The sequence below is a fragment of the Mixophyes fleayi genome, chromosome 8, assembly GCF_038048845.1.
Source record: "Mixophyes fleayi isolate aMixFle1 chromosome 8, aMixFle1.hap1, whole genome shotgun sequence".
Lineage (NCBI taxonomy): Eukaryota > Metazoa > Chordata > Amphibia > Anura > Limnodynastidae > Mixophyes > Mixophyes fleayi.
In genome coordinates, this window is record NC_134409.1 from 28,649,412 (window position 1) to 28,661,532 (window position 12,121).

The 12,121-nt window shown below is 39.2% G+C and overlaps 1 protein-coding gene across 3 annotated transcripts in view; it reads right to left on the minus strand.

Annotated features, from left to right (window-relative positions):
* DHX9 (DExH-box helicase 9) overlaps positions 1 to 12,121 on the minus strand; it is a 37,530-nt gene that overhangs the window by 12,287 nt on the left and 13,122 nt on the right. For all 3 annotated transcript variants that reach the window (XM_075182252.1, XM_075182251.1, XM_075182253.1), the window contains 18 exons: positions 11,941 to 12,077; positions 11,546 to 11,635; positions 10,420 to 10,581; positions 8,583 to 8,660; positions 7,876 to 8,067; positions 6,767 to 6,908; positions 6,590 to 6,672; positions 6,277 to 6,433; positions 5,904 to 6,004; positions 4,968 to 5,181; positions 2,994 to 3,088; positions 2,668 to 2,741; positions 2,319 to 2,471; positions 1,982 to 2,142; positions 1,033 to 1,144; positions 791 to 952; positions 564 to 691; positions 193 to 422 (listed from right to left, as the gene is read on the minus strand). In XM_075182252.1, coding sequence (XP_075038353.1) covers positions 193 to 422; positions 564 to 691; positions 791 to 952; positions 1,033 to 1,144; positions 1,982 to 2,142; positions 2,319 to 2,471; positions 2,668 to 2,741; positions 2,994 to 3,088; positions 4,968 to 5,181; positions 5,904 to 6,004; positions 6,277 to 6,433; positions 6,590 to 6,672; positions 6,767 to 6,908; positions 7,876 to 8,067; positions 8,583 to 8,660; positions 10,420 to 10,581; positions 11,546 to 11,635; positions 11,941 to 12,077 — 2,471 coding nt within the window. The remainder of the gene's footprint in view (positions 1 to 192; positions 423 to 563; positions 692 to 790; positions 953 to 1,032; positions 1,145 to 1,981; positions 2,143 to 2,318; positions 2,472 to 2,667; positions 2,742 to 2,993; positions 3,089 to 4,967; positions 5,182 to 5,903; positions 6,005 to 6,276; positions 6,434 to 6,589; positions 6,673 to 6,766; positions 6,909 to 7,875; positions 8,068 to 8,582; positions 8,661 to 10,419; positions 10,582 to 11,545; positions 11,636 to 11,940; positions 12,078 to 12,121) is intronic.

A 12,121-nucleotide genomic window follows, 5' to 3' on the forward strand; every position in this document is an offset into this window, starting at 1 on the left:
AACAATATAAACTTATTCAAGTTTTTTATGATCATCATTATTATTACTTAGCTCAGTAACACAGTGGATTTGGTAGAAATTAAAAGAATGTCATTAATGTAGCATCATAGCTTGGTCATTGCATCAAACACGCACTTCCAGTTTTCCTCTCTGGCATTGTGTGGCCCTATAGCACTTTTCTAGCCAATTTACCTTTTCACTGAAGACAAAGAATGGGGATGGATACTTCACATCTTGGCTACTGAAAGGACAATTGACAGACGATTTGTGGATAAGAGCATTCCGGCCCTCTGTGGTGAGAATTTTTCTTTTTTCCTTGTGGTAACAGACATTGGGGTAAACGCCGAATGCCAACAGTGAAATCACAACGTCCAGGTTGTTATCTGGACCAGTGTTGTTGAAAACTTGATTCATTAAACATTCTGTTGGGAGGAAAAAATTAATGACACATTATACAATTCTACTAGATAGTAATAAAGTGCTACAGAGCATGCTAGCACTATACAAAGGTTAAGAAAATAAACAATCCTGCGACTGCAGAAATTTTGGACTTGACCACTTACCTTCTGGAAAACCAGCATTTACCAAGATGTCTTTGAGCTGCACTTTTGCCTCCCATGTCATACGCAGAGTGGCCATGTTGAGACGCTTGTGCTCACAAAATCTAATTTCTGCATCTTCACCTCCCATCCTAAAGAGAGAAAAACCAGGCAAGATAAAAATAACTTATTGAGGACACAGATCCATATGAAACTTCACTAGTGACTAGATTCACACATGATGAGAATACCTTGCATCATCCCAGGCCTGAAACACTGATAACAGCGCCACGTGATCAGAAAATCGATTTCCAGAAAAGTTTCTATGTACGTATCCCAATCTACGACCTTCGCTGATGAACGGCTCCGGGAAACACGTGGCAGCAGATATTGTGCAGACAGCATCACCAACACTGCAGGAGAACACAGCAATGTCATTCTGATCTTCAGAAACAAATCACTTAATCTTACTCAAGATTCTCCATGTACTCACTAGAAGATACAGCCCATGATCATCATCTTCCCCAGTCGCGGCTCTATTGGCAATTTTGCCAAAATTCTTCCTAGAGGAGTCAGCTCATCGTTTGAGTCCAATGCATCCAGTTCTAAAAAGGTGACATTGATGTTAAAAAAGTAATATGTGGTACATCTCACAAGCTGGCATAATTATTCTTTAAATGGGTTATAACTAGTTCTAATTGTCCCAATAACAATGTTAAAGGGGGGAGGAATCAAGAAAGAGCAAGTAGGGAAAGATAGTAGAAAAAGTATGGAACAAACAACACGTCAGATAATACACAATACTGCATCTAACAGACAAATCTAGAGGATAGTCCATATGCTAAATCCACAAGAGAGCAACCCCAGTCCCTACTTCTTGGTGGGCCATCCCCATAAATGGACAGTACATTACAGAAGACAAAGCTCCTCCCACGATATGCCACCCAATACACTCCAAGATCAATAGAAATCCAATGGGAGAATATGATTTAATTTATAATAATCTCATCAATATTGGAAAGCAAAACTGTAAATCAGTATTCAGCCAGCAGGAAAGTGAAAGTAATTTCCCTGCGGAGAGAGAGACTACAAATAGCTGATAAAAGGGTCTTAAAATCCAAATTATTATTCAGCAGAGCCCCTTAATCCAGGATTTTTAAGCACATTCAGTCACATCATTAATGTGTCTCAGAAACAACTTCCAAGGTTCCTGGTTACTGCTGTATTTGCAAAACTTCTTATAAAGTAGATTACAATTATGCGCAGTAGACTGAAACTGAGCTGGCAAACCACAGGTAAAACATTGTCATCAAACCCACAAATCCTAATCTATATAGCGGTCCCAGTATAAAAAACAGAACAGACTGCTTACTAGCATGCAGTTTTTGTTACATTACTATTAATGCCCTGAAAGATGAAGCAATATACTCCATATAACATACCCCTCAGCGTGTGTTCAGCTTCTATCACAGCGTCCAGTGGAGGAGGCTCTATAGCCTTTGACAGGAACTGACCAATACCACCCAGTCGTAGAAGTTTAATGCTCAGAGCAACCTCATGCAATGGAGTACGGAATATTTCTGGTGTAAGGTGAGTCTCCATGCTAGGAAATACATTAATCAAATTATAAATGTGTGAGCACTGCCTCATCATTACATGCCATACAATAACCCCATGTACACGGAAGTGACAATATACAGCTTTCTGCCCCTCCACTCCAATATCAGACAGGACAATCCATATTCAAATATCAGCTGAATGCAAGATCCACTCCCTCACCGATCATAGCGGGCCCTGCTGCACAAGTGGAAACAGAAGCCGGCTCGCACACGCCCGGCTCTCCCTTTCCTTTGCTCAAGATTGGTCTTGGAGGCCCAGACTGTGGCATAATTAGTCATGTTGTTGTGCGCTGTAAATAGTTTCACTTTTTGTCTGTAACAATGAAAATAAAGTTTTAAATGTTGATGTAATTCTATGAGCAGTAAATGAAGAATAAAACTGTGGCAAGTAACTTGTACGCATATTCCTCTAGTGAACATGTTATAAACCAGAACTATAAATGTGGTACATTACAGAGGCAGATTTGGGCATCAATATAAAAAGACAATGTTTTTTCATGTAAACTTACTTGCAGGAGTCTATGACATAAACAACGTCATTTATAGTAATACTGGTTTCAGCAATATTTGTGGATAGAATAACCTGAGGGAGGGAAAAATAAAACAATTAGCCAACACTACAAATCATTAGAATCCCCCAACAATGTCTAATTGTCAGACAACAGAAGCTTCCTATGTATGCATGAAATTGCTCTTATTTAGCTGAATCCAGCATACCCATAACCCCTGGTACAGCATCCAGCCTGCAAAATATGGTTCAATTCCACCAACAGTTGAACATTGCTGTGTAATCAGAACCACCCACCTCCATGACTAATAAAAACAGCAGTTTTACCTTGATTACCCCATCCGGGGCAGGATCAAACACCTTTCTCTGCTCCTCTCGTGGTATTTGGGAATGCAGAGGCAAAATTCTGTAACTGTGGCTACCTGAAGAATTAGATTGGGGAAAAAAGCAAAACCAATCAATAGTGTAAACTTAAATTTTTAATATCATATATTGACGTACTTTGTTTATTCACATGTTGCACTTGTCTGCTCTTTTAGTAATTACAAAATCCAACAAAGTCTGTGAATAGCATTAGTACAGCAGTGACCTCATGAGACAGGCACCCATGCTGAAAATACAGTCACCCTACCAATTATTATTCTTTTTTTTTTTTTTAAAGCAGATTATTTTTATTTGTCTTTGTTGAATGCAAACATTAATATATGCATGTGAAAGATTTGTAGTGAAGGAACTTTTTCAGCTTCTAAATGTAACCCCAATGGAAACAGGGGACCCATCTAGTAGCAGTAAGCGTTCAAGTACATGCTTGACTGACCAGGTTGGAACAGTACACTGAACGTAACCGTCCTAAAGTCTATAATGACAGCCATATGCTAAACTCTATCAGGAGTCCTGTGGCTGTAATCCTCAAAGACACAATTCTAGTATTCCAATCTGCTCAGCTTCCGGGCAAGTTACTGACTCTAGGACACGGTCTTACTATTTAACAGTAGTAGTTCTATGTTTTAGTGGTCATTTATCGATCCCATAGATCAGTGTTTCTCAAATCCAGTCCTCAGGACCCACTAACAGTGCAGGATTGCCAGGTGACCAGTGAAATAGTTATACCACCTGCTACACTGTGTCAGTCAGTAATGAATACACCTGTGCTCCAGCAAGGAGATATGGAAAACATGTACTGCTAGGGTGTCCTGAGGACTGGAGTTGAGAAACACTGCCATAAATGGTAAGCTTACGAGCAGGGACCTCTTACCTCTCTGCATGTATGTATTACTCAGTATTGTTTTATTACTGTTACCATTTGTAAAGCGCTGTGGAATCTGCTGGTGCTATATAAATAAATGTTGATGATGATCACTGCTCAAGTGAGCTATGCATGCCGTGCACTGATAAAAAGAGCATGCATTGGGTTCATAGATCCCAATGCAAACAAACGATCGCTGATCATATGAACACACATTCATCAAAACTCCTGTTCAGTTTTCTGTAGGATATTTCAAATCCTAAATAAAAGTATATAGTACTATGGATAGAACAGCTTTTTACTTTTAGAGTAGGACTACGAAGTCTTCAGCCCTTCACTTATGGAGCATAAGGGAACAGTGTATATTCTAATTCATGTATGTACTACACACCACTGTACAGTACCAGCACTGATCTGGTCAGTAGGACAGCAACCCTGGCACAAAGCCCTCCATATAAAAAAAGATCAGTCTGTTTGGCATCCACACCCAAATATAACAAGATTATCGGAAACTGTTATTTGGCAAGTTTCTATTGTAATTATTAAAGTACCCGAATACTTACAATGTGAGACTACCAAGTGCCTCAATTTTATAAGTTGGTTTGGTTCCCCCTTATTTGTCTAACTGCTTAGTGACACAACTCAAACCTTCAATAAAAGTTTAATTGATCACTGTGATGTATGGGCTTTGTGTAGGAGACTGGTCAGAGCACAGCTACAACTCCTAATATAGTAGTCCCATATTTGTTATGCTGCACTATAGACACACGTGCAAAGTGCTAGAATGCCTGCTCTGATAATGGCAAATGGGAGCATCATTCACAAACTTCAATGAAACGATGCACTTAGTGGCCAAATTATGGAAACACTATTTATGATGTAGGCTGCTGCCATGCAATAACATGAAACATATCAGAAATTAGCGCCCCCAGAAAGACTTTTAAAATGAAGCACCTTCACCGTAAGGTTCCTCTAAAAACAACAGAAAAACAACAAGGGGGAATAGCGCCAAATCACAGATACATCTCTACAAGAATGCTAATCAATACAATTACCAAAATGAGGGTTATTCTCAAGATGCTTCTGCATGGTGTAAATAAGGTTCCAGCCAGGTAAAAACACAAGCACAGCCCCGGGTACATTGAGCGTTTCAATATATTTCAAGAGAGCTTCTATGAGTTCGATGGGCGTCTCTTTCTCACTCAGTTGGGACATTGAACGATGAGTCTCGGGTCCATAATCATCAGTACATACGAGATTACAATTAGTCTGCAGACATACGCAAAGGGATATCGTGTCAATATCTGAAAACGTACACTACATATCAAAATTAAGCAACATGTCATTGACTAGACTAGATCAGCCATTGTAGGAGACAGTTTTTTGGTTTCCTTAAACATATTACACTATAAAAATAGTTTCAGCTAATTAAAATTAAACCCAATGTGCACTTATTATTAGACAGTATCTGCAATACCCTCTTCTGTAGGGTGCACTAGAGCAGGCCTGTCCAACCTGCTGCCCTCCAGATGTTGTGAAACTACAAGCCCCAGCATGCTTTGCCAGTAGACAACCTGTTGATAGCTGGAAGGGCATGCTGGGACTTGTAGTTTCACAACATCTGGAGGGCCGCAGGTTGGACAGGCCTGCACTAGAGCCTCAATCCATTTGCAAGTATCAGCGAGGTCTTACAGATGGTCTTACAAATACTGAGGCGGGGAATGCTCACTGCTTTGGAGAAAAACAACGTATAGGACTTCATGCACTAGACTGCACATGTATACACCCTTGTTACCAAGAGGAGTACAGCCCGTTCTGCAGGTGTTAGTCTGCTACAAACAGGTAACTTGCAAGTTTAATGGAATGAAGATGTTTTAATTAGCGGTTAATGATGCACTCTCACCATTACGAAAACCAAGCATAAGTCTTCATGAATTGGCACCAGCTACATGAAACCCAATTTGGCTGCAATTAGCTTAATGACCACAAACCTCTTCATCCTCTCCTCCTTCTTCATCTTTGTCTTTCCTTTTTTTGTCCCTTGGAGGGGGGATGAATTTAGTCATCTGAATGCAGTCTTCAAGGTAATAATCTGCCAGTGTAGATAGGAATTCACAAAGTTACGACGACAATTTTTTGAGAGTTAATGAACAGCATTTGAAATAAAGGCACGTTATAGCATATAAACAACGGTATGCAAGGTACTAATATGTTCCAGTTGCCATATGATGACAAACAAGAAAACAGAAAATGTTTAGAGAAAGAATGAACTGTAAAAAAAAAAACCACATATCCCTACTAATTGCAAATCCTGTACATGTGCAGCTCCTGTTGGGTAATAAAGAGACAGAGAGAGACAAGTACCTTGCACAGGAAACGTACGACCAAACACCTCAATGATGGGACAGTTGAAGAAATATTCACAGAACATGCTGGTGTCTATAGTGGCAGACATAAGTATAACTCTAATGTCTGGGAAAGCTTGAACCACATCACGCAGCACCACCAGCAGGAAGTCAGTCTGGGAGGAAAAAAATAAAATTAATTTAGTAAGAACAGCAAGAAAAACAGCAGGAACAAAAAGGAAATTTAGGGGGGGAAAAAACCTGCATTTTTAAGTAGGTTGCCAAATTTTGCCACCAAATGAAATACCAATTCAATCTACTATTTAACTCACGTTGATATCACGCTCATGGATTTCATCTACAATCACATGACTGATTCCTCTGATCCCAGATTCCAGTTTTCTCAGGAGTACACCTAACAAACAAAACGTTCAACTGAAATGATGCAGCAACTTGCGAACAATAAGAAAACGCCAAGTGTCCCCGCCCCTAAACACACGGCTACTTACCCACAGTGCAGAACATCATGCTCGCATGAGGGCGAGGGAGCATAGATTCAAAGCGCACACTGTAACCACAGCTTTTCCCAGGATCTTCTCCCCTCTCAAAAGCAACACGCTCTGCCACAGATACTGCACTGATCCTGCGAGGCTGAAAACACCAGTAAGAATGTTACTATAAAATCAGTATTTGGTTCAGATAAAGTCTTACAGACAGGAATAAAAATAAAAAAAAACGGTACATCTTGCAAAAATGTTTCGCGGACTGTCTAGTGTCTGCTGGAGGTGTGGTTTGGGATCAGGTTCCTTATTACATATCTGGTGGGACTGTCCCATATTACGACCCTTTTGGTCGCAGGTTATAGACATCACACGGAAGTTGCTTGGACAAGCTATTCCCGACACCCCGGAGTATTGGCTCCTCAATAAAGTAGATATGCCTATTTCCTGCTTTAAAAAATCTCTATTAAAATTTGTGATATCAGCCGCCAAGGCAGTCATACCTGTGAGATGGAAAACAACCACGCCACCAAATATCCGGGACTGGATTAGGAGATTAGAATATTACAGGTCCATGGACGAATTATATTTGTCAGAGAAAGACTCTTTTGTAACATATTATACTATATGGGGACCTTGGTTAAAATTTATAGATTCACCAGAGTTTGCGGCCTTGGGTTCATCCACCTGAACCATCTATCTTTAGGTACAAGGTTGTATCAAACGCTTCTGATTGTTGGATTAGGCTTTGCCATATACCTACGCTATATATGCTATAGACCTTTTACTTTGAAGACTTGCATCATGTCATCCCCCATTCTTCCCTTTTGTTTCCTCTGTGTCCTCTCCCCCCTGTCTGTCTTTGTGCTCTATGTGCCAGGTTAACAATACCCTCCTTCTATGGCTGGGAACGTATATTCTCATTGATACATTCAATTTTTTTTTTTTTTTTTTGGCTTAGAGTTATGTTGTTATGATGTTATAAATCTCTTTATCACCCACCATCCAAAACGAATACTGCTGAAAGTACATTTATATAACCTGTATTTGTTGTTAAACCTCAATAAAAACTTATTTTTAAAAAAAAAATAAAAAAAACTTCTTAAAGATATCTGTACCTGAGTCACCACAATGTTACACTGAGCTGCCCGGTCATTCCGGATATACTGATCCAGAATGTATTGTGGCACCTGTGTGGTTTTACCGCAGCCAGTAGCTCCTCGAATGATTACAACGGAGTTGTTGTGTACAGTTTCCAAGATTTCATCCTCAAACTTCTTGACAGGCAGAGAGTCCCGTTCACTCAAAATCTGCAAGATTATCAATAAACCAAAACTTAAATAAGAGGTTTGTTTAATAAAAGTAGCATAACACACTAAGGGCTAGATTTACTAAGCTGCGGGTTTGAAAAAGTGGGGATGTTGCCTATAGCAACCAATCAGATTCTAGCTTTCATTTATTTAGTACTTTCTACAAAATGATAGCTAGGATCTGATTGGTTGCTATAGGCAACATCCCCACTTTTTCAAACCCGCAGCTTAGTAAATCTAGCCCTTAGTGTTTCAATTAATACACCTACTGAATTTCTAAGCTGATTGTACTTCCTTCTCTGCAAAGCATGAGCAACGGTTCACGTTTTCAGAAAAAAATACATAATCCATACACTCTTTTTTTCCCTCAATATGTTTACCAGTCACTTTAACGAGGGCACCTTGGTAAATACCAAGTGATAACAAGCAATCTAATGATTATATAACTCACTTACTCATTTATACATCAATCTGCTTATGGATTACTGGAATGATATCTGACCACATCCCCTTACCTGCTGTAAGCTCTTATCGTTTTCCAGCTGGTATACTAACTCGTTCTTCAAATCTGCACTTATCTGATCTTGAGTTGCCTTAAAAGAAATGTAAAAAAATGTATATTACTCAACAGCAAAAGACAAACTAAAATGATCATACTTCTTGTGCAAAGTCTTCCATTCTTAAAGAAATGATCTTATAAAGCTCTAACTCTCAGACCAGCCAGCCAGGTGTCCTAGGAGGCTTAGGGTGTAGGTGTCAGACACACAAACCATAGAGGACTCTGCTCAGAGAAGCAGCTTTGGATCAGGCCACAGGGCAATAGCTTTCTTAGAACTTTTTTTTTTTTTTTACTTATTATTGATTTAGATACACTATTATATTTGACAAAATTATAACATTGTGTGATTCAAGACAGGACAGGATACAATATAGGTTAACATTATGGTTTACATTTCCATTGATTCAGTATTAGTGGATACTGCAATGAAAATACAGTTTAGCAAATAATAAAATCTGTGCCAGTATCAGTTTACCGGTTTATCTCCCTGCGGAATCCATCAATAACCTCTTAGCGTATTGGTTGTGAATCTAGACTGACTGATGTAAATAAGCAATTTTGTGGAACAACAACTCCCTAGTAATGATTTTCAGTGTGAAGTTTTAGGTTTAGCTGGGGCTTCCATTGTTTAGACAGATTACGTCCTGCATAAAATAATGTGGGCATCACCACCACATAAGTGGAGCTTGATATTTTCAAAATCAAGCCAACAATGAACAATATAGGAAGGCCTCTAACTGTAATAAAATGTAGTGTATATATTACTTCCCTCCAGTAGGATTGCATTAGATACAATCCCAAAAGTCTTTTCGTTGTATAATAAATTGTGAATATATTTAAGCAGCGTTGTTTTCCTCCACTTATTGTTAGCTTCTTGGTAACTCCGAGACTTTCTCCCATTACGCATTTCTTAAAGGGATGTATACACTTTCCCATTGATTTAAGATTTTAATAAGCAAATTAATGCAGCGGACTCATTTTATTTGTCCTTCAAGATGCAAAGAGTCTTCTAATAATCTTGAGGTCTGTATGGTATGGGCTAAATCTCTAAATCGTGCTTCTAATGCAAGATTGAATTGTGTGTGGCATCCAAATTCAGATACAAGACCCGCATGTTTATCAGTTGTAGTCTCTCGAAAAATGTAGTCTAGAGTTGATACCATGCCTTTCCCAACACACGTAGTTTGACAAATAACACTAATTATGCAACATTCGTTCCATTGTTCCACAGCCGGTGGAGGTGGAGTAATGAAGAGGGCCAGATCTACAAGTCTATGCTCTACTATCCATTCATACTATTAACGTGGTATATTTATGTACTGGAGAGTTTCAGCTAACTTTTCAACCGATCTGGCAATCTGCACATGCGCCACCTTGTGGTTGTAACCAATAATAAGCAACTTGAATCTGTGCAGGTAAAAAGTAATGAAAAAGTATGAAAATTGGGAAGTACCGGACCTGCCCCTAATGCTGTGTTGTAGTGTGCTGCTGCTAAACCTCATTTGGGAGCCAGGCAATATGAGCAGAGCAATATGGTTATGTCTTGTATGAAATTGTGATAAAAGGAATAAAAGCATTGGAAAGGAAGCAAAAATAAATTGTGACTAATTACATTTATTTTACCAACAATGGAAATAGGGAACTTAGACGAGATGGTGATTCTGTTTAATATACTGTATAATGTGCTCTATTAAAAAATATCACTTTCTGGAAATAAAACGCCTTTCTTCTATTCAATAGAATACAATACAATAGTAACACCTTTACATAGAATATATTTTATTAATACTCACAAATGCCAGAGGACCCTCATCAATGTTGCTGCTAGTCCATGGGTTCCAGTTCTCTTGTGGCGGGGACCACGGCACCACTCCAGAATGACTCTGCCGCTGAGAGGGCTCAAAATGTACCAACTTTCCCAGATTAAGGGACACAGGCTGGCTAGGATCACTGGGCTGTGAATGAACATTACATTGACAATTCCCAAGTTAATTATTGCTGGAATGAACAGTTTAGCAGCACACAATCATAAGTAGCATTTCATATTTATATTAGTCAGTTTTGAAAACAAAGTGACAATATATAATAGATAAGACCACACAAACGCACAAAATACAATATTAAATCAACTTTTCACAATTGGGATGTTTGTCCATTATAAAACAACATATAAAAAGTCAAGACAGACTGATTTAGGATATGAGGTCCCTAAAGCACCTGTGGACTTTTCAATTATGTGTCAGGATTGTTTACCACCTATGGATGAGAAGATCTCTTACAATAGGCCAGTTCTGTGGAAGGAATGCAGTTTCCTCAGAATCCTTGATGATCCTTTCAAATTCAGGCCCAAATAGGGCATTCTCAGAGAACTTAAGGGAAGACAAGGGGGTATATTGACTAAACTGCGGGTTTGGAAAAGTGGAGATGTTGCCTATAGCAATCAATCAGATTCTAGCTGTCATTTTGTAGAATGTATTAAATAAATAATAAGAATCAGAACTCCACTTTTTCAAATCAGCAGTTTAGTAAATATACCCCAAGGAGTTCTTTACTGTTCTGTCCACTGACCAGTACTTCAAACCAGAGGACACTGCATATCACATCATTAGCCAAAGCTTTGGCTCATAACTTAGCAGAACAGAGCCATGGACAGGCTATAGGACATCAAATCTATCAGCTCTGCTCTTGGCGTAACATTTTGAAATCCCTGTAGGGTTCTCCGTCTCCTTGTAGGTCATAATTGCCACCAAAGAGGAGGCCAAGCGTGACCTCAGCATAGACCCAGAGGTACAAAATGGACATTTTAAAAGCTCCACATCATCCTTTTGCCCAAAGGGTCCTAAATGGTCCTTAGTAGGCTAGCTCTGCTTTGTGTTTCTTTAATAAAAACTTACAAAGAATGGGGGGAAACATACTCACCGGGTAGGGTAATTCAATATTCAGCTCTTGAACACCACTAAGGAGTTGTTTTTGGACATCAGGACTAAGGTTCACTTGGTATGGTTCAACCTATACATAATAATTGGGGAGGAGGGGGAGAAAAGTTAAAGTGGAATCTGATTTTTGATACAGGGATCTATTAAGTGAAAACCATGAAAAAAAAATATTCTGCTTGTGAAATGAATCATTTTTAGATGAGACATCAACAAATACAGAACTTGAGTCATTATGTGCATCTGTCGACTGCACACAGCGGAGGCAGCATTGTGAGCTGAAACTATATTCATGTGAATGCAGCCTATCAATTAGCGGCACCAATATTCACTAATAACTGTCTCGGCAAACAGATTTGCTCGTTTGAATGGTGAACTCACACTCTCTCCTTCCTTCTTCTTCGTTTGTCCAGAGTATGGTTCAATAACTCCCAAGTGATACAACTGGCGCACAACCGATAGGGCACAAGATTGTGCGGCCAACTTCTTGTTGGAGCCATGTTCCCGGGCAGTGATCTCTGCAAGGCAAACATTATTGGTGACAAGAGGCTGCGACCACAGT